Source organism: Heloderma suspectum, chromosome 5 (assembly GCF_057233095.1).
Source record: "Heloderma suspectum isolate Gila_16-S chromosome 5, 16-S_ref, whole genome shotgun sequence".
NCBI classification, from domain to species: Eukaryota; Metazoa; Chordata; class Lepidosauria; order Squamata; family Helodermatidae; genus Heloderma; species Heloderma suspectum.
The window spans coordinates 153,522,813-153,545,191 of NC_139462.1; the positions used below are offsets into that span (position 1 = coordinate 153,522,813).

Sequence of the window (22,379 nt, forward strand, 5' to 3'; positions counted from 1 at the left end):
CCTTGGGATAGAGCATGTAATAACTCAGGATGTTTCTGGATGATGCTTTTATTGTGCAATCACCCTGCCTCATTCACAGACTTTTACACTGTTTCCAGATGTTGTCATCTCCCATTTCTAACCAGTCTGTGTTTCCTCCCCTCTTCTTTTTCCTTACCACAAAAAAATCTGCCGAAGAGGAGAGAATGAATAGGTGCACAATGCCTTTTGATTGGTAGCGCTAGAAGTCATCTCTCTGGAAGCAGTCTTAGACAAATAAATATCCTGATATTATGCTCTCGTAGGATTCCCAAGGTGGTGTTACAAGTGTCAAAGTGAAGAGACAGACGTTCTTTAGGTTCTTGTATATCCTGATGTGTATAATTATTGATTTCTTAATGGGAAATTCAGCTGTTCTTTGTTCCAAGGACTTGGGAATATGAATCATGCCCAGCTGTAAGGAGCTGGATTGGAACCAGTTTTGCCTGGGAGAGTGAGCTTATAAGGGGCACTGAATGCGTGGAGAGATTACAAAGTAAAAGCACCACTACCTTGTATTTGTGTCATAAAAACACTGTTTCAGTTAAGCAGTATTTGGGACAATACAATCAATCCTAAATTGGAAGAATGATAAATAAACCCAATCCTCTTCATGTTCTCTCTTTTGATAAATCTCTTTATTTAGTTGACAGAACGAAGCTCAGAAATACAACCAGAACTTGATTCACTGAGTGAAGGGTACATATTTCACTCATTAAGAGTTCCTCCAGCTCCCACTGCAACATTTTAAGGGCTTCTCTACATGACCAATTGTTTGCAGATCTTTTACATGACATCATCAACCTCCAGGACGTCTCCCGTGCTTTTCCCTGGTTATCCCACTTTCAGAAAGATAGGAGATAAGCTGAAATAAAAATTAAAGCGGCATATCGGCAGTGTGTAATGCCAGCGTAGTGCTATCATTCAGCCACTAGATGGCACTGTTTCATTGAACATATAGAGCATTGCTGATAGGGATGGCGGAGAATTTCTCCCCGAAACTTCGGGGGGGCCGAGCGCCAACATGTTCGGCCCCCCGAACAAGTTTCGGGGAGAAATTCTCCGCACCCCCCCCCCCGGGACGGGACTTACCTTTGCCGAATGTCCCTACCGGCGGCGGGTCCGGGCGGCGGTTCGGCGGGTGTTCGTCCGGGGCGGGAGCGGCAGCCGGTCTTTTGACCAGCTGCCGCCGCCATTCCAATCAAAGAAAAAAAAAAACGCCCCTGTGATAGGCTACGTGACGATTAACGTAGCCTATCACGGCTAGATTTGTGAAGTCAGCCGTGATAGGCTACGTTAATCGTCACGTAGCCTATCACGGGTGACTTTAAAAAAAAAAAGCGCGTACGGATAATGGCGGCCCCCATAGGGAGCCGCCATTCCCGTTCCTTATTTGGTTGCTGTAGTCTACGTAAAGATTTACGTAGACTACAGCGACCAAATAAGGAACGCGAATGGCGGCTCCCTATGGGGGCCGGCATTTGCGTACGTGTTTTTTTTTTTTAAAGTCACCCGTGATAGGCTACGTGACGATTAACGTAGCCTATCACGGCTGACTTTGCAGATCTAGCCGTGATAGGCTACGTTAATCGTCACGTAGCCTATCAAGGGGGCGTTTGTTTGTTTTTTTAACTTTTGAGTTCGCGGCCGGGCGAGGCGGGAAGCCTCCTCCCCGGCCTGAACTTCTCGGGGGGAGCAGCGAAGCACCTCCCCCCCACCGCGAACAAGCTTCGAGGACAGGTAAGTGACTTTCGTCCACCCCTAACTGCTGAGAAAGGAAGTTTTCAATTCCACATCAGGTGCTCGCTCTCTAAAGGAGCCTGTCGTAATCCTGTAAAGAAAATGGAAGCAGAAAGCCCCGGTAAAGTTGCAGGATTTTAGCCTGGTGTAGAAATGCTCTAACTTGGCCTTCCCCAACCTGGTGACTTCCAGATGGGTTATGCTGGCTGGGAATGCTGGGAGTTGTACTCCAACACATGTGGAGGGCATCAGGTGGGGAAAGGCCATTCTAACTGGATTTTAGCCCTATTTGGTCATTCTAACCCTTCATGGATTAGAATCACATGAAGGAAAGCAGGGACAACCATGCTAGCTCAGCCTCCACTGCTGTCCCTGTCTTCTGCAGCAGGGAGCCTGCTCTACTCATATAGGCTCCCTGCACAGTTCAGAATCCTCATCTTCCTGGAAGGCGACAAGGGTGGCACTAGCAGTCTCATCCCCGCTCCCCTTCGTGCAGTGCTATTCATGTGGGGGATTAGAATGCTCAAAGGCAGCTTTTGTTATAAGGAATTCTTCAAAGGTGCAGAAAGCAAAGCAGCTAAAATTATTCTTAGAAATCATATTATCATTAAGCTATAGAAACAATCTGTCATCCTCACATACAAAGACATGGAGCAGTGATGTATTATATGAAAATCATCCTAAGAACCCCACCGTTCCATAACTTTTAATCATGATTGTTATATTTTGTGGGTTTGATGGTGGTGGTGGGGAGACTTTCTATTAACAATAATGTGCTATTTGTCTGAAAATAGTTTAGCAAATAAAGGCAAGCTTGCCACTTGTGCTCCAAATGTGTTGTGTCTTTGAACTGTACCACGTGGAAAGCATTTTTATAACTTTAACACACACAAAAAATTAACTTACAAGAATCTGGTCATTCAGGGCACAATCCTATGCATGTTTAGACAGAAAAAGGTCCTACAATTCCAGAATTCCCCAGCCAGAATGCTGGGAGTTGTAGGACTTTTGTCCTGTTTAAATATGCATAGGATTGCCCCCTTATTGAATCAAAATGTGAGGTGCTGCATAATCAATGGGAAGGGAACAATATTTCACTGTGAAGAACTTGGAGCCGTTACTATAGCCTGAACCTTTGTTCCCCATATTCAGTGTGCTTCCCAGTCATGTCACTGCCCCCTATACTCCATGGGAAAAATATGGTCCTTCCTCTCAGCCCCTTTGGCTAAACCTATCTTCCTCCTTTACTACTACAACCTTCTCTTCAGTCTTCTGATGCCACACCTTGGCCTCTCTCCAGAATTCCGCTCACAAAATAATTCGCCTCTTTTCACGTTCCACAGTGATACCCCCCCTGAAACCCCCATTGTGGGTTCCTGTCTGTTCCTCCATCAAGCACAAGCTCTTCATCCTTACCTTTGAAGCTCTCCATGGCCTTCCCCTCCTGTATCACTGCTCTTGAGTCCCAGTATATCCCTGTTCATGACCTTCTCTCCTCCAGCTCCACTATCCTTAGTTGCCCAAAGGTCCCCTGCTTTCTTTAACAACTCTTCTCTTTCTCCTTGCTGCCCCTTACACCTAGAACCCTTTCTGACAAGGCTTATCCAATCCTGGCCCTTTCTCTTCCTCTGAATCTTTCCCCCAAATCTACCTTTTCTGTGAAGTCTTCTGCATAACCTGCTAGTTCTCATCTCCTACAAATACCGAAATTTTGTGTGTGTGACTAAAGTGAATGAATATTCCCATTTACTCTTGCTCCATCTCCACCCCTCCCTCTATTGCCTCCTGCGTCAAACTTTCGATTGTAAGCTCCTACGGGCAGAGACCTGTCTTTTTGTTTGCTGTTCTGTAACATGCAATGCACATATATAAAAACCACACCCATTTGTAATAGATAGGCATGTCAGATTTAAAGGCACTAATAAGCTCTCACATTTTTTATCCTGTCTGATGAAAGATACTGGGCTTCACCACATGAAGCTAAAATCTTGCATCCTTACCAGGGCTTCTGCTTCCGGATTCTTTGCGGGATTAAGATTGGCTCCTTTACACAGGCTGACAGGTGCTGTTTTTATTTCTTGACAAGTGCTATAGATTTCATTTTACAGCCACTAGATGGTGCTGCTGTTGAAGTGCTATTACGGAACTACACAGCAAGTAGAGCACTTCATTGTGCTTCCTAGAGGAAAATCGCACTTTCCCCACATTTTAAAAGATGGGATAACGGTCATAAACCACAGGAGGGGCTCTGGAGGTTGACAATGTCGTGTAAAGGACCCGCAAACGTCCATAACCAATCTTGATCGCACAAAATAAGCCCCATGTGGAGAAACCCACTAACCATGTTCTCGCCTTCCCTTCCATGCCTTCAGTCACAGTGTGATTGGGGAGCAGGATCAGACCTGATGGTTCTGCTTCCAGCATCTGTATGTTTTTGGAAGGAATGAAAAGTGCTGTGTGTGTAGCCCCTGTATGTGTTTAGGGTTCCTAACAGATGTATGTGCATACAGCCCCCTTCACACTTCCATTGAACACCTGGAGATGGGGGGGGGGCCCCGCTGGCAGCATGTCACTTCCAAACCCATGTTGATTGAATATGTGGAAGAAAAGATGAGAACAGGGCTACTGAAGATCTACCTCAGCATTTGTTGGTGTATAATTCTTATGCTGTATAAAAAGAGCAATGCCTGCTCTCTTTATAAAGCCTGTCCTTTTTTCTCTGGCTGGGAAGGGCAACTGTGCCTCTGTTTCAGTGGGGATCTTAAATATAACTCTGACAACAGAGCTCTGTAGATGCACTGAAGAGTACACAGAGAGTTACCTGCCACTACAAGGGCTTCCTCCTTGACTTATTTAAACTCTGCCTTCTAAGATAAAATCAAACCCAAGGTGGATTACAAGTAAAAATAAAAAATCACAACAAAATTAACAACAGTTCTAACAATAAGACAAAACAAACAAACAAATAGCAGCAGACTTCATCAGAAGATGGAGCTTGGGTTGTTGGCTCAGGGAGACTTTGTCTTTAGGCTTAAGGTTCGAAATCATGACCTACATTGAGAAATAGGCTTTCTTTGCCAAAAGAGAGTTTCAGAGATATTTTAATCTCCTGATGCAGGAATATGGGACTGCTTGATACATAGACCTGGTTTGCATGATCAGCCATAGGTTGTTTGTGGACGTACGGTAGCGAGGAAGCATGCTAGCTCTCATGTGCTTCCACTTTGCTAAACAACTCAGGAATGCCCTGTTCTTGGGTTGTTTGCTGTGATGTCCAAACCCAGAACTCTGGAATGTTGAGGGAGAAACAACCAGAGTTCTAACCCAACAACAAACCATGGATTAAAAGTCAACAAAGTCTGTCAACAACCCAGAGTTCCAGGTTCAGATGTCATGGTGAACAACCCAGAAATGGGGCATTCCTAAACAACCCATGGGTAACAAACTATGGGTTGTTTAATCATCCAAACCAGGTTACCCTGCCCACTCAGAACTAGTGAGCTGACTTGGCCTCCTGGCAACAATAGCCAGGAGCCCTCATCAGGGCTGTGCTGGTACTGAAACAGCCACTGTTGCATTCTAGTTCACACCCCAGTAAAGAATATCAGGACTAGGTTAAATATAGAATTTGGAACTTGCCTGAACAATGGAGAAGCTTCATAGTCTGCTTATATCCTATACACTGGCTCTCCTTTTTGAGGACCTATCCCACAGTTTGTTCCTGCCCAGATACTGTATTCCATTGGCCCAGCCTCTTTTCAGCTCTACTGTTCAATATTTCTTCAAGTAGATTAAACCAGGTAGGGCTGTTGGAAAGGGCAGGAATCATCATGCTTGATACCACATGGATTATTCATGAAGAGTACCCATAATCCCAATTACTATGAAGTAACTAACAATGTAACCACAAGGAATACTCTCCATAAGTATTTCTTTTTGATGCAATTCAATCTTCAATCTTGTGCAATTCAATATCCAAGAGCAGGCCTTTGAGCTATCCAGAAAACGGTGCTGCCCTTGTATTGAAATCTTTTTGCCCCACTACTGAAACCGAAAAAAATGCCCCTGATGACCACTCATATCCCTGCTAATTATGACAATAACTTTAACTAGTCTATATTTTCTATTCTTTGGACAAACACAGTAACAACTGAGTGTCATACCTCTTTCTTAATAACAGATTGTATTGTATGTTGATAAATGTACTTCTCTGGCAAGACAACTGGGTTGTGCAAGTTTGAGTTTTGTGTGACTGTGTGTGTAATTAGTGTAAGTCACATTGAAGCTTATTCTATTAAAAATATGTTAAATAAATTATAAATTAAAGCACTAGTAAGCAGAAGAACACTTAGGTATAACTTCCTATTCCTGATATCATATCAGTCAGCTAATGTTATGTGAATATACTTTTCCTAGATTTTTCGCGAAAAAAGAAAACTCACTGAAACAACTTCCAGAAGAGTAAGGAAATCACTATGATGTAATCGATTAATGTGCCATCTTATCTTGCATATAATATAATTTATCCATATCTCCAGAATTAACAAACTTACATCAATTTTAATATGCTTTTAGGAGCACAATATGTTTTTTGGAAAATATAAATAATAAGTTCTTCCATAAAACAAAGTGTCTAAAACAAATGTCTATAAACAATGTTTCTCTTATAACTGTAGAATGTGAGGGCAATGTTAGAATGAGACACTGAAGGAGAGATGGGTTTTCTCTCTTTTTCTGGTCAATTAGATGCCCCATTCCTCAAATCCATAATTCTGCAAAGTGCAATGATCATGTTATCAGCAGCTGATAATTAATGATAATCTACATTATATCTCTATATATCCATATTTTTGTTTACAGGTAGAAGCTAAGGTCCGCCATCAGCATCCATGTCTCATCCTTTTTGGCTGAGCTGTCTGGCAGGTGCTGGGAGGGATGAATACAGATGGATCGCTTATGCCGAGCTTTAGATCAAAGAAACGGGTGGAGGTTGTCACGCTGTAGTTCTTGGTGTAGGTTTCCTGAACTGGATAACAGTCCTTGACCGTGTAAACTCCCACCCAATTTTCAACTGTAACAAAGCACAAAGTATCATTGCTTTTTTCTCATGAAATTATATTTTATGTCAAAATAAGGTTAATACAATAAAGGCAACAAAAAGAACGTACAGAATAATAAATCAAAACCACTAAAGAAACAAAGGAATCCACTAATTATAAATCTTAGGGTGCAATCCTGTGGCTGCTAGACAGTGTCTAGACGGCCACAGAATTTTTCATTTTCTGGGAACCGAGCTTGGAGCTCCGAGGTCGGTTCCCAGAAAACCGACTCCCCTCCCCTTCCTCCTTGTAGGCAGCATGGTTCGTCCCTGGTTCCGTGCGTGTAAGAGCAGCATGGAGAGGCTGAAAAAGGGGCATTCCTGGGGGCAGGAAGGGGACATCGGAAGCGCCATTATGATGCTTCCTATGCGCTGTCTGGCATCCCGCTCTGAGGTGCCCTGGCTAGGCAGCCAAAATCGGCCGTCTAGCCACAAACGCAGGGTGGCTGGAGCACGGAGGAGAAGATCCCCCTCCGCGCGCTCTCCACCCTGCACTGGATGGTTGGTCACCTCTGAGTTCAGAGGTGGCTACCTAACCCCATAGGACTGAGCCCTTAGTCTATAACATATATGCTTATGGAACATCTATAGTAAAACGACTTAAATAGGAGCTCAATATCTAATGAAAGTAAAAATACAAGTTCTACAATGTATAAAAGGAGTGCGCGTCAGTGTATGTCATTTGTGTGTTTGTGAGTATTAATCAGAAAAACTACAGGCAACTGTACAGTGTTGGAACTTTATCAAATGTTTGAAGTGCCTCAAGACAGGAAATAAATGGAAACGGTGCCATACTATCATTCTTCAAGTTAGGATTCCTTGCTCGCTGCACTTGCTGAATAAATGTATACATATTCATAGTCTCCCAAATGTTATTAATCCACTGCTTTTTAGTTGGTTGCATTGGGGACTTCCAGTTACATGCTATACATAACTTTGCAGCTGTATTCGATTGCTTAAGAAACAATTATTGCTTTTATGGGGAAGGTATAAATAATTTTCAAGTTTGTATTAATTATATTGACATTTTTTATTTATCTGAACTCCTTTTCCGCTCTGGTAAAAAGTGGGAAAAGTGGGTGGCAGGGACATATGGATGCAGTGGAGAGAATGATTGTGTGAGTGGCTACTGCGGTTTCTGAAGCATACCGTTGACCGTCCGGGTGCCCAGGCCAGTAGCAAAGTGCGTGGTGTGAAAAATCCTCTTGTGTCGGCCAGTGAGACCCCTTACTCACTGACCAATTCCCATTCCCTAATTGTGTCTGTCTTCAATTTAGGAGGGAGGCTATGGGTGGTGGGGGAAGCAAACCTTGCACCCCCTTGAGATGTATGTCAAACAAAGAAAGAAAAAGGTTTTTTTTTAAAAAAAGATTCAGAATAGAAAGAGAAAACAGCAAAAAGCTCAAGGTCGAGCTGAGAGGAAAAAAAAAAACAAGATCTGAGGCTGTTAATTAGAAAAATGTTGCAGGACAGTCTGGCTTTTAACAAAGCGTGGGAGCGTGAGAGTGTAAGGCCGAAGACGTAGCTGTTAGCCTAGCGCGCCGAGAGAGGGGGGGCAGGAAAATTGCCCACAACGTTCTGAGTTGTGCAACATCATCACCTCGCCTAATTGAGATGAAATCCCTAAGAAATGGAAACTGAAAATGAAGACCCAGAAGATGAAGGCAAAATAGAAAATAAAGGTGAAGAATCAGCCCCCAGAGCACAGGCTAGACCCCTCTTCGAGTAAAAAGTGTGCCATAAGACTGTCCCAAAGCAGAATAAAGTGGAAAGACCACGTTGAAGATCTCTGTCAAGGTAACCGTGTTTAGCTTTGAACTGTGTTAAAATTGCATAGAGCCTGTAGCTACTGACCATCAGCTATATGATTTCTGAAGAGCGTAACCATTAAGCTTTTGCCGTGGGATTCCCTGCAATGAAGAAATCTCACTGATTTGAGTGTCCAGTGTTACACTGCCTAAGTGTGTGTGCTAAAGAGACCGAGAAACCAGACAGCATGTTCCTGGCCAAGCCAAAATCACGCTACTGCCATGCTCCTGAAAGCTGCAATAAACTGTGTAAGCTGGGAGACCCAACATGATTGAGAAGAAAAGAAGATATTGGAGCAACTGTCTTAAAAAACAATGAGATCTGTGTAGCTGGCTGGCTGACGCTGTCAGTGATGTTACAACTTTAAATTAAGACTGTTTTCCTGTTTGAGACCCCAGCGAAGAAAGCTGAACCGAGTTATTTGTTGCCCGTGCCAAAGCAAGAATTTGGCTGCCCTGTACCTCATCGTGTCCTGTTTTAAGCTTGGGATTTACAAATACAAACAAACTGAGAAGCTTGCCTTTGAAGTCCTGCAAATCACCCCACCGCCTCCCCGAAGATTAATGGCTGCTTGAAAAATGCAAGTATAAGGCGATGCCCATCACCCCCCAGTGTCCTGAGTTTCGGCACTCAGTGTTTCAGTGCTTTCGTGTACCAGGTTAGAAGAAAAAAAAAAAGAGTAAGTTTTTAAAATGTCTGTGAGAGAACCTGACAGAAGTAAAATAAAATTTACAAAGGAGTTGCCCAAGTTAAAGTGTCATGGCTAGAGAGCTGAGCTGTGCCGCTCTGTTTAGACAGAGGCCTTGCTAAAAAGTTAAAGGCCCTTGTCTGTCAGAAGGGGTGTAGGGCCACACTTTCCCTTTTTAAACTGATGCAAAAGTGGAGAGCCTTTGCTGGAAACATCGCATCTTCATTGCCCAGAGCCTTCACTGTTTGCCTCCATCATCATCTGGGCTTTTTAGAGACACTCTGCACATGAACTAAAATTTTAAATTGTCAAAAACTTGCCATGGACAGTGCTGTGAAGCTTTTGATAAACTTGAACTCTCATCGCTGTGGACCATGTGTCTGTGTTTGTAGTCAGCTCAGTGTACAGCAGGCCGAGTTTGATTTATAACTTTTAGATTTCCTTTTGCCAGAATTCATGCAGCATAGAGTTGCCGATGCAAAAATGGTGACCTAGAACTCTTTGCGTGTGTGGGTATGCCCGTCCCTTAATTTTAATGGGCCCTGAGCTTTCAGCCAGAAGAGCAGTATGATTGCTGGATCTGCTCCATCATGCCTTACCATGCAAAAAGTGTTTTCCATTCATTGTGTTAAATTGCAGAAAAAGTTTGTTGTGTATATTTTATGATTTCTTAAATATCATAAAATATATGTGATATTTGCAGATTAGTGTTAGTTGCAACTCCAAATAATACTAAGTGTGGTTCCCAATGGATGACGAGGAGAAAAGACAAAGTCAAGTAGAAGAAAGACAAAAGCAAGTAAAAAAGAAGGAATAGAGAAAGTAGCAGACAGATAGAGAAGAGAGAAAAAAAAGAAGAAAAAAAAGGCAAGAGGCAAAAAAAAAAAAACCATTTATAAAAAAGAAGCGTGGCCATAGTTGCCCCCAGGGTAAATTAAAAGCAGCTGATTGTGCCTGGAGCTTATTACCTGGGGTAAAGTAGCCACAATAATGTAATAGTTCTTTAAGATAAAGAAAATCTAACTAGAAGGAGAAGAAGAACCTATCCCAAATGTGTGTCAGTGGGACTAGTGTAAGGCAGAAAGGTTTAAGTAAGTGAGTTTAACTTGAAAAAGACAAATAAAGAGACAAGGCTGGTGCATAGAGCAGAAAGTTTTATATAAAAAGTTTGAAACATGATCTGCAATACAGGCAGATCAGCAAAGAAAAAGAAAGCAAAAGAAAGAAAAAAATTGTCTTCCCATACTAATAAATAAAAGTGTTATCAAGCACTTTGGGAAGCGAAGTTGTTTACAGGAAGCTGTGCCTGAGAACCAAACACTTCTAGCCTATGCTAAAAATGCTTGCTAGTGTTGTGCTGCCTCGTGGGTAACATGTATGGTATAAAAACCCATTTAGCCCAATAGCTCGTGGTTCAGAGAAGCTGTCTGATCCAACCATTAAGTACTCCTGTGTGCTGTAAGTTACCCAATAAAGTCTCCTTGTAAATAAATCCCCCCCTCGCTGGAATCCCAAAACACAAGTGCGGCTAGGGCGCCTCACCCAGTATCAAACCCTGCTGTTAAAAGCCATGAAAGCAGGTATGAAGAAGTCAGTTAATATGACCAAAGTGTCTAAAGTGCTGCAAGGTGCCACCGAGGCCCCAGAGCGTACTTGGAGTGTCTTTCAAATGCCTATCGCCAGTATACCTCCCTCAACCCAGAGGCCCAAGAAGACATAGATGAAATAAGAAAAGAAGAAGACCCGGCAGAGGCAGAAGATTCTTAAAAAAGAACCAGTGTGCCCAGTGTAGACAAGATGGACATTAGTGGCATGAATGCCCAAATAAAATAAATCAAATACACAAAGGAAAAAACCAAAGAGGCCAGAATGGGCGAAGAGGGAGACAGCTTGAGAGGGGCCGTGATATTGACTGTGAGGGGCCGTGACATTGACTTCATAATTGACACTGGAGCAGCATCAAAAGCAAGCAAACGTTAGCCTTAAACAAAAAGTTCAAACACTGAGCAAAGTTCTTCAAGCCCAGCGCCGCTTTGTCTTAAAAAAATAAGCCATTCCCATCACAGAAGCTCATCCTTTCCAACCAAGAGTTAAAGTATGAGTTAAAGAGGGAAAAATAACCCTTTGACTCCCAGATGGAGAGGACTGAAAACTGTCATACTTTCCACCCCCGCAGCTATGAAAGCAGCTAGAATTAAACCCTGGATACATTGGACACGAGTCAAGAGAGCGAGAGGGGGAAAGTAGACCATAAACAGAAATCCTGAAAATCCTTTAAAAATAATTCTGAAAAAGCAGTAAGAAGACTCAGGCTAGACCTTACTGTGGACACACCGGGAAACTGTCCCCCTGCGTACGGTCAGACCTGCAACTGGAGAATTGAAGAAAGGGACTAGACCCTACTGCAGCTTGCCAGGTGAATAGCTGCCCAGCGTACGGTCAGATCCCAAAGAAGATCAAACATGCGTGTTGTAGTGTTAGTAGTGTTGCATTGTGTCTCCTTAATAAGGTGCAAAAAGGGGGCCAGCCCCTGAAAAGAAAAGTTTGTCCCAGTGATTTGCTGATAATTACTGGCTTCACCTGGCTAACATCACGAGAGTAAAACATTTTTGTTTGCCAAGAGGTATACCTGCAAACAGGCTTATTAGCTCTTGCCTAATACCTGTCTGTAGACATCCTGGGAAAATTCAAAAAGATACCATGTTAAAAGTTTATGGTGTAAGTTTAACTTATTCCCAAAATGCTAATTGGGGCGTGGTTGCAAAGATCCTACCCCCTACAGAGTTCACTCTACGCACCCCCATTGTTGCTACATGTGCACGAATGCTTAATTGTCAAAATTTTCCAGAAAATACAAAGCTATCCCTGGCCCCCTTCCACTGTAATAAAATTCAAAACATATCTTTTAATGATGCCCACATACTTTTGCCTCATGGATAGTTTTAGACATGTAATTCCCGCACTTGGTCATTCATTCCTGCCAACTTGTCTGATAACCACCCATGTTGCCTCAGCCGCCAATTAAACTGGTGCCAATTCTTCCCCTGTAGCCCGAGAAAATCCGTCAATGGCAGCCTCGAGCACTCCAACTAATTAAAAATTGTAATAGTCATGTGCAGTTATATTCTGACTCAGAAAAATTGGCCTTAGCAATGTCACTAGTTGAGGTTCCAGGTTTAGCCTTGGCTGATGGTCTGGAAATCAACCGGTTAGCTTGCAGCTTAGCCAAAAGCATAAATGCCACCTCACGAGCATTGTCATTGTTAAATAAAGAGTTGCGTGATCTAAAAGGTGCAGTTCTAGAAAACAGAGCTGGTATAGATTACCTCTTCCTTCTTCATCATTTAAGTTGTGAGACACACCAAAAGCTCTGTTGTTTTAACTTAACTGATAATGGCAATGCTGTAGATGAACAGATCAACAAGCTGCACAATATAGTAGCTAACAAAACAATAAGACAAAACAATTAGCTCAATTAGTTAACCCCTTGGCTTCCAGATCTTAGCTGGCTTGAAGCATTGTTCATCCTAATTCTACCAGTGTTGTTCATAAAAGTTCTGTTATGTCTCTGCGTTCCTTGTCTTATGCGCTGTTTAACCAATCTGTTTTATGTCTCAGCTAATAAAACTGCTGCCCTCTACGCTCTAAAAGCCCAACAAAAGGCTAAGTAATATGTATGTCACAAAAAGCTTTGTATAGTTATCAGTAATGCTATAATTGTAATGAAATTATGCATTTAAGGGGGGAATGTAGCAGCCATATCGGGGATCAGACTAAGTAGCCTCATGCAGTCTCATGCTTCATGTTCTTGCTGAGCTCTTTCTCCCTTGAATATATTGTTGTAAGCTAACGAGACACAGGAATTCCTTATCTTGTCAAAGGTCATACAGTTGTATATCTTGTTATATATCTTGTTCTCTGCTGTTCTCTTCTGTTCTCTCCTTATCATGGCTATCCTATAACCCAGTTCTTGTATTATAAACAATAGTGCTAAGAGAAGAAATGCGGGAGGGGGAGGAGGAGCCATTTCATATGTGTCACAATGTCTATAAAACCAATGTGCTAATGTAAATCGGGGCTTCTGGCTCTTTGGAAACGATTCCAGCCTTAAGCCCACGCGTTAAATAAAGAATCTCTTTTTCCTTCACTCCGTGGTCTCTCTGACTCTGGGTTCTGCAACACTCAAACGCATTTACTCTGGAACCAGCTCCCACTGATTTCAATTGGATTATTATAAGGGATTTGAGGATTGTTGTCCAAAAAGATATTGATACTTCGTCTAAATGTAACCAGTTTTTCAGCTTAGCCAATATTAACATAGCAATTTTTCATCGACTGAGGATGTCCACTTAAGATATTGATATAGCAATGTGAAAGTGGCAATTGTGTCTCTAGAAGCATAAGAATAAGCCCACAGGCTGCTTTCTTACATATATGGATGCTAGAGATATCTGGATCCAAGTCTGAAATTCACAGGATAAGGCTGCAGTCCTATGCTCACATCTAGGAGGAAGCCCTTCTAGATATCTTGAGATTTAAATCTGAGTAAACATACCTAAAATTGGGCTACACCAGGAATGGCTAACTGTGGGAGGTCTGGGGGTCAGTTTTGCTCCCCAGACTGCTCCCCAATCCTCACAGGCTGCACTGGGGGTAGAAGTTTTTTTAATTGCTGATTTGCTGCCAAAATTCACAATTTTAAAAAATTAAAATTTGGGAGGGGCCAGGGGCCACATGCGGCCCCTGAGCTGCATGTTGCCCACCCCTGGGCTACACAAACATAATAAAAGAGCAGCCCTGCTGGATCAGACCACGAGTCCATTTAGTCTAGCATTCTGTTTCCCACAGTAGCTAAAGGGGTATCTCTGAAATGCCCCAAAGTAGGGCATGAAACAAAGAGCCCTTCTCTGCTCCTGCCCCCCAGCAACTGGAATTTAGTGTCATACCGCCTCTGAACATGGTGGCTCCGTATTAATAGCCATTGACAGATCTATTATCTATGAAATTGTCTAATCTCCTTTTAAAGACATCTAACTCAAAGGACATCACCACGTCCTGTGGTCATAAATTCCATAAGGTGTTTTATAAGAAAATAAGAACATCTGCTTTTAATACTTTTTAATATTTTAACATGAACTCGGAGGCGACCACCTATCCAATGCAGGGCAGGAGCAGCTGTCATGCATTCGTGGCTAGACAGCTGATTTTGGCTGTCTAGCCGCAGGAAGTCGGAGCCGAGGGGGGACGACGCTGGACGGTTCTCAGGGAACTGACCTATCCTATGGCCATCTAGCCGATGACTGGTGACCATAGGACTGCGCCCTTAATCTTTAATCTTTTTTTACTACCGTACTTCTTGTGTTCACCGCTCTGGAATCTGTTTGGATGGGGAGTGGTAAACAAATGTAAATAAAAATAAAAGAAAGAAAGAAAGAAAGAAAGAAAGAAAGGCCATGCTGGGTAAGACCAAAGGCCTTTCTAGTCCACCATTCTGTTCCTGCAGTGGCCAACCAGCTGCCTGTGGGAAGCCCACAAGTAGGACATGAGGGCAACAGCACCCTTCCACTCATGTTCCCCAGCAACTGGTGTGTGTAGGCATACTGCCTCTGATACTGGAGATAATATAGAGCCATCATGACTAGTAGCCATGATGCACTGCATGAGGAAGTACTTTCTTTTGTCTGTCTGGAATCTGCTGCCAATTATGTTCATTCAGTGACCTTGAATTCTAGTATTAACAGAAAGGGTAACTCTATCAATATCATGCTTAATTGTATAAATCTTTATCATGACTCCACTTAGGCTGCAATCCTATACCCAGTTTCCTGGAAGTAAGCCCCACTGAACTCAATGGGACTTACTTTTGCGTAGACATGTATAGGATTGTGTTGTCAGTCACCGTATTTTCAAAACTAAATAACCTCAAACTCTTCAGAAGCCTGGAAGGGAAACCAGTGTTATACCTTCTGTGGGTGTTCAGGCACAGCAATGTTTCATTTTTAAAAATTAATATGTGGAACTACCCTGACGGAAACCAAGCAGAAAGCACAGGGTGTGTTTATAAATCCATATTAGTTATTTTCTTGGGTGGAAAGGGAGCAAAAATAGTATTCCTTTTAAATATTTTTCAGTAATAACATTGGTAAAGTTAACGTGGGATCAGAGAGTGTTTGGTTTGGGGTAGAAATCCTTTTTAAAGAATAAACCAATGAATGCTTACGTTTCCTGGCTGGTTTTCTGTCAGACCATTCCTGTACCATAATTTGGTCCCCAGGTCCTCCAATGTAGTACTGATCTTCATAGGTTGAGTTGTTGGGAATATCATAAGGATCCCACGGCTCGCTCAAAGCAGTCTTGGAACACAGCTTTGTTACTTGTTCAATCTGAAACATCACTGCGTCTTTATACAAGTATATATATTCAAAAAATCTGGAAAAGTTGGTCAACAGCAGAGTTAATATCCACAAATAATTTGTTCATACAATACCAGATGAGATACAGGGCATGTCTACCCCACAGACTTAAACCGAGTCAAGGGGGCCCTGGGAACTGTAGTTCTGTAAGGGGGGCAAGGGATTTCAAACAGAAGAGCCTCAACACAGTCACCAAACTACAATTCCCAGGATTCATGGGTGAATCCATGGCTGTTAAACTGGTATAAAACTGATATAAATTTGTATTGTAGTTATGCCTTAGTGTCATCTGGGAGTTACAAGGCAGGACTTTGGGTTTTTTGTTAAATAATAGTCATCTGCCACGTCTCTTCGCCTCAATTTTTCCATCTGTGGATTGGATAAGCCAGCGCTGTGGTCAGAAAATTGCAAACTGGAGGCTATGATGTAAGTATACATCCTCCAATACTTGGTTGGCAGGGCTACAGTAAAATATAGGCACACATTTAAAAATCCAAGTCCTGGGCATGCGGTAAACCACAGAGCGAATCCACACATTGTGCAGAATGCGTTAGTAGACTGAGGTGGGTAGAAATCTAGAATGTACCACTTGATACTGTCAGTATGTGTGTATCACATTTTCAAATGTTCCGCCATGTAGAAAGCTCCCTGCATGTAGAAAACTAGCAAATCAAGGAGAGGACTACACTGAAATTTTCTGTATGATGTGCAGCAAACCCTGGTTTTCCCTCATAATGCTAATGCAGGGGAGGGCGAGAACTGGAAGTGAGAGTGGGTGCCTAATTCTTTCCATAGCCACTAATTCTTCTCTGCACATGCCCCCCCCCCCCCACCTGGGCATGTTTTTAATTTCCTCCCGCCAGCTGGGCTCCAAAATCAGATATAAGCCCTGCTAATGGGGAAAAATGCTATGGGGAATTTGCAGAGGAGAAGCAGAGGATGCAAGAGGATTAAGTGTATCTCCTACCGACCAATCCTCCTCTGTAAGTGCCCACAATCTTATTTATCTTGACAAACATGGAGTTAGGACATTTGTGAAGATAATGTCTTGTTTGACCCCTAGTGTACTGCATATAGCTGATGCTGGTACTTAAATCTGTTTAACATTAAAAATGCAGCATCCCACCTGCAGTCTGAAGTGGTACTGTCCAGAATTCTACCATATCAGTCTACCACATTCTATGTAATGTGTAGATTGGCTCGCAGTCACAAACCGCTTAACTCAGCCGGATACAGTCAAATTACATGTCGCAAAATGCCATGGTCCTGTAACTTACAACCTTGATTGTAATAGCAGACAAAGAACCAAACAGTTCTCCCATCTTTATACATTTAACATAAAAATATGGATCTTGGAACAACTTGGAATAGCAAGCCATATGCGTGTGTGTGTGTGCATGTGTATAGGCAGGCAACCTGGTACCCTCCAGATGTTTTAGACTACAACTCCCATAATCCCTCCCCCTTAGTGTGTGTGTGTGTGTGTGTGTGTGTGTGTGTCTGTGTGTGTGTGTGTCTGTGTGTGTGTGTAATAGCCAGTTTAGTCAAACTCAAAAGGAAGTGAAGACCAGAAAGTGTTATTCTTTGGTACATTACTGAGAGTTCTGTTTGCTTTCCCATGAATATTTTAGAAATTTCATACTTATGCTTTTGATTTATTTATGTATTTATTTATTTGCCTTGCTGGCATCTCAGACCTCAAACACACACACGCGCGCATGCACACACACACACACACACTAATCCTAATTTGTCAGATTTGCTTTCAGATGTTTGTCAGTCATGCCAGACCACTGAATACTTTACAAATACAGTACCACAGACAACATAAGACAGGAGATGTAACAAGATATATTTTACAATACTTTCTTTCAAATACTGCCTGAAAAACAGCAAATGTAACCATGCATGTTGGCAGAAGCTTCTTGTACTGACCCCATGTGAATGTTCTGATTCATACAAACTGGTTCCTCGGTGCAATTCTAGTAAGGGGGGGGGGCACAAATATGATGGCTAATTCAGTATATGGAGCCAAATCTTGCATTCCTAATTATAAACTAGGAACATCCTAATGCATCCAGTTAAATTCCACTACTTTCACCAGTAATGAATCCACATACTATGTGCTGACAATATTTGATGGCCTGATGCATTGACAGTGCTCAGATCTCAAAATGTTTCTTTTGTGTGTAAACCATGCATTCACAAGGTCTCCCATGGCACAAACCTGTTCCCCAAAGGGCTCCATGGAAGGAAGAAATTCAACAGGTCCTCCATTTCCTATTACAATACAACTACCTGCCTATCTAGTTCTCCCTCCTGTCCATACCACCTGTTGCAATGCAAACTTGAGTGCTGCCTGCTTGCTACAGTATGAAAAGTGGACCAATATTCAGTTTGCAGCACTGTGGTGTGAGAAATATGAACTTCCATATGGTTATTAATGCAAGAGGAGGCTCTTTCTTGCTAATCAGAAACCCGAGGAAGGGCCCCTGGAATGTATAGGATTTCACTGCCCATTCTGTGCAAACTGTGCTCCTATGATGAAACTATCCTAAAAAGGCCAACTTTTTCCAACCAGCAACTGGGTCATCATAATCCCAGCAAAATGTTTTCCAAGAACTCTGAAATATATGCCAATTAAAGCAATAAGAAATGACAGTTTTTGAAAGTTAAAGGTAAAAAGGTAAAGGTGTCCCCAACCAGTCGTGTCTGACTCTAGGGTGTGGTGCTCATCTCCATTTCTAAGCCGAAGAGCCAGCACTGTCCGAAGACGCTTCCGTGGTCATGTGGCCGGCATGACTGAACACCGAGGTGTACGGAACACTGTTACCTTTCCTGCTGAAGCAGTACCTATTTATCTACTTGCAATTTCTTGCTTTCGAACTGCTAGGTGTCAAGGGCTCCTTGGAGAGCTCTCTCAGTCTAATCCAGTAGCTAAGTCCAGACACAGACAAAGGGATTCCTTTCAAAGCTTTATTCTTCTTTTACAACTTAACAACTATACCGTTTGCAACTAGATCTGAGCAGCACAGTACCTATGCCCTAAGTTGGAACAGTTGGTCCCCGTTTGAAAGGGAATTACTGGCAGACCCCTGAACTTAAGGACTAGGGAGAGTCCCTCCCCTTTTCCCTTGGAGCCTCTGGGCGCAGCCATTGTTTGCGCGCCAACCTGGCACTTCGCCTCCTTTCCGCGCCCTCCATCTGGCGCCGCTCTCTGCGTCTGCGTCGCGCATCCACCAAGTCTGCTATCTGTGCTTGGTCACTCCCTGGACTGCTAACTAAACTAGGAATGCTGGTGGGAGGAATCTCCGTCAGCTGTTGGTCCTGGGAAAGAGGAGCGTGCTCCTCTCCCAGGAGCGACTGCTCTTCCTCAGAATCAGAACTACTCTGGGATTCTATGGGCTCAGTGTCCACCCTGACACTAGGTTGGCAGAAAGTTTTTTTGAAAGTTACAGACACTTTAAACTCTATGACAGCTTCAGCCAAATTTCTGAGGATAGTTTATTCTCGGATATTTGTCCCATGTCAGTGATCCACTCCATTGACACTGACATAGCAATGACTCCTCCCCTCAAATTCTTTAGCTGGGAACTGATCTTCTCCAGAAAGGTAGGACCATGTGGGAAGGGGCTGACAATGTGGTCAGAGCTGTACTCTTCATCCCTCTTTGACAGAGCTATCAATTACAGGTGGCCTGGTTCACATGACTGTTAAGCAGAATTACTTAAAAGTTCTGTCTTTAAACAACAGAATAAGAAAACAAAGCATTAGAATGTTGGATAAAATATGAGGAAGATAGTATTAGTAATTCATTACATTTTACCATGCTCCCAGCAGATTACTCAAAATAATATTTGTGTGAGTCTAGAGCTCTGAGGGACTGTCCTATATATTACACTACTTAAGTGATGCAAACAGCAATTATGTCACCTGTAGGTCAGGTGCAAAGAAAAGTCAATATGCTTTCATACCTACTTTTGGTCTTTGTTCTATGATCAGAGAACTAAAGGGACTGGAGGAAAGCAGTAGGACTCCTCACATGATTTTCCATTTAGCTAGGACAGGGTCCCCAACCCTTTGGGGCTGTGGGCACATTTGGCATTTTGAGGGAATGTCATTGGCACTCTCACAAAATGGCTGGCATGGAAGGTGGGGGGGGAACTCGCCTGTTCATAAAATGTCACTCCAAATCACAACCAACAACGAGCAATCAAACATCCAGTTTATAAATTTTCAAAGAAATTTTGTATAAGCATACAGATTTTAATATTTGAAATGTTTTGGCATAGAATGCCAGCTTCAGTCACAAATAAGAATGCTATAATACCACTTATGAACTGAGCCAGAACCAATCAGGAGCAGAGCGGTTTAATACAGGTGCTGACTGTTAATTACTGTTCCCCTCTGAGGTTTGTTTGGTCTGTTCCAGATTGTTTTTCACATTTTAAAATCTGTTTATATATTAAAAAAAATCTTTGAAAATGTATAAACTGCATGTGCAATTGCTTGTCATTTATTGTGGTTTGATGTATCATCCATGTACTAAGCCACTCCTTTGAACCCAAATAAAGATGGTATTGGAGAGCACCACTTTGCTTCACAGCATGCCTGGCTCCCAGTTAATTTTTTATTATTATTCCAAAAACTCTTAAGAAATAAAATAAAAATCTGGATGGACAAGGCCACCAACAAAACTATCTACAGACACACTGGTGCTCATGAGCACCACACTGGAGACCCCAAACCTGAGGGGTATAAAATACCATAGGGACACAGGCAGAGACCAGGTGCCTTTCTCCCTGTGCCAAATGGGGCATCTTGCAGGTCAAAGGCGCTACAGGCCTGAACTTTACTGTAATGATGCAATGATCAGAGAAGTTACTGCTGATAATTAGCCTAAACAGAACAGGTGATCTGAGAAACCAACAGAGGCCTAGACAGCTCTGAATAGCCTGTTGGTCCAAGCCTCAATGTGAGCAATGCATCCTACTGAGTAGGGCCTCAGTCTGCCTGTGCTAGAACTGGAGCCCCATCCCATCTTGGAGCTTGGCCAAGACCTGACAGAAAAAACAACAAACCCTTATTAGCTACTTTCCTGCCGTTGTGCTTCAGTTGACAGGCAGTGATCCCTCCCTCTTTCTGCTTTATTTAGAGAACACCAGCTAACTTTTTCTTTGTCAGTTTGGACTTATCACTGTTTCACTACTCAAGAACCATCTTGACTTGAGGGAGGACAGCGAAGACAGAGTAGCCTGGTGAACGGCACACCATCTTGCTCTTGGAATTCCAGCTGAGGTGCTCCACTGCCCACAGCTGCCACCACAGGGCTACTCAAGGACCATTTCCCCTGAGGGTAGGAGAAATCCAGCTTTCAAAGTGCTTTCTCCCTCTCGTTTTTTTTTTTACTATTTTATTGTATCATTTTTATTGATGCTCAGCGTACGCACGTAAACCGCTTTCTGAAATTCATCTGAAAAGCGGTCTATAACTACCTTAAATCAATAAAATTATCTATTAATAATGCTTCAGAATAGATTCATAAACAACTGGTGCCTAAACACACAGACTTCCGTTGCTATTGCAGATTGGCTAAAAATATCTTTCTGTTTTTTTAAAAAAACAACAACCAAATGTCTTGCTTTAATTGTATTAAGGAAACAGGTGTGACTAAAAGTCAAATCTGACACATTTATTTTTCACCCAAGGACAAGCCCAAGAAATAATAGCAAGGGGGACGAGACCTGTAAATAATAGTGGTTTAAAAATATAGCCTGTTGCTGTTAAAAACTTTCTGTAGCTCAGCAAAAGGTCACTGGACCTACTGAACATGTTTAGACAACCCCATGCAGATTTAAAAACATGCTTTTATAATTTCCTGGCTGACATGAATGCAAAAGCAAGTAAGGTAAGACCTTCCTGAAAATCTGACTCATATGTTGCACAGATGCCATTTTAGGCTTCAATTGTTGGGGTGGGGCAGACACAAAGATATTTCAATAGGATGGGCATAATGAAAGAAACATTTAAAGACCCGCCCTTGGAATATTCAACTGAAAAAGCAGTATATTTTAAGACTGCTGTTTTGTCCAGTTTTTAATCTCTCCTAAAACCAGGGGTAAAATGCCTCCTTGCCCTCCCTAAATAGCGCCATGTTTGGGGGGGGGGGAACGACAGTAGCTCCCTTTGATCCTTTTAATCATCATGCACATTTAACTGACAAGAGATTTATTTCTTTGACACATCAGTATAATAAATAGTTATGCAGCCTAATCCTAAGTGTTTCCTCTGTGTTCAGTGGGGCTTATTTCCTAGTGAGCGTGTTTAGGATTACAGTCTTACAGTACAATCCTATATAAGTCTACTTATAAATACATTCCATTAAATTCAATGGGGCTTACTCTCAGGTAAGTAGCAGTAGGATTGGAGCCTTAGTAAATTTTCTTTGTCACGACAGAACTAAAGATATTCAACTACACGTCCAGAAAAGATTATGCTGACAACAGGAGTAACCCACTCCATAATGAAAATGGGACAATTGTTTGCTACATGCCCAACAGGGGGCACAATACATCTTGCAGTTCAATGCGCCTCCCATTATCTCTGCACTCTT

At 42.4% G+C, this 22,379-nt stretch overlaps 1 protein-coding gene across 2 annotated transcripts in view; it reads right to left on the reverse strand.

Annotated features, from left to right (window-relative positions):
- Positions 1 to 630: 630 nt before the first annotated feature.
- Positions 631 to 22,379, reverse strand: part of EPDR1 (ependymin related 1) — a 37,894-nt gene continuing 16,145 nt past the window's right edge. Inside the window, exons 2-4 of one of the 2 annotated variants that reach the window (XM_084857854.1) lie at positions 15,574 to 15,782; positions 6,617 to 6,829; positions 631 to 883 (exon numbers count right to left, since the gene is read on the reverse strand). In XM_084857854.1, coding sequence (XP_084713980.1) covers positions 6,639 to 6,829; positions 15,574 to 15,782 — 400 coding nt within the window. In that variant the 3' untranslated portion in view covers positions 631 to 883; positions 6,617 to 6,638. Of the gene's footprint in view, positions 884 to 3,815; positions 6,830 to 15,573; positions 15,783 to 22,379 lie in introns of those variants that run through there. The other variant, XM_084857853.1, reaches the window with a different exon arrangement.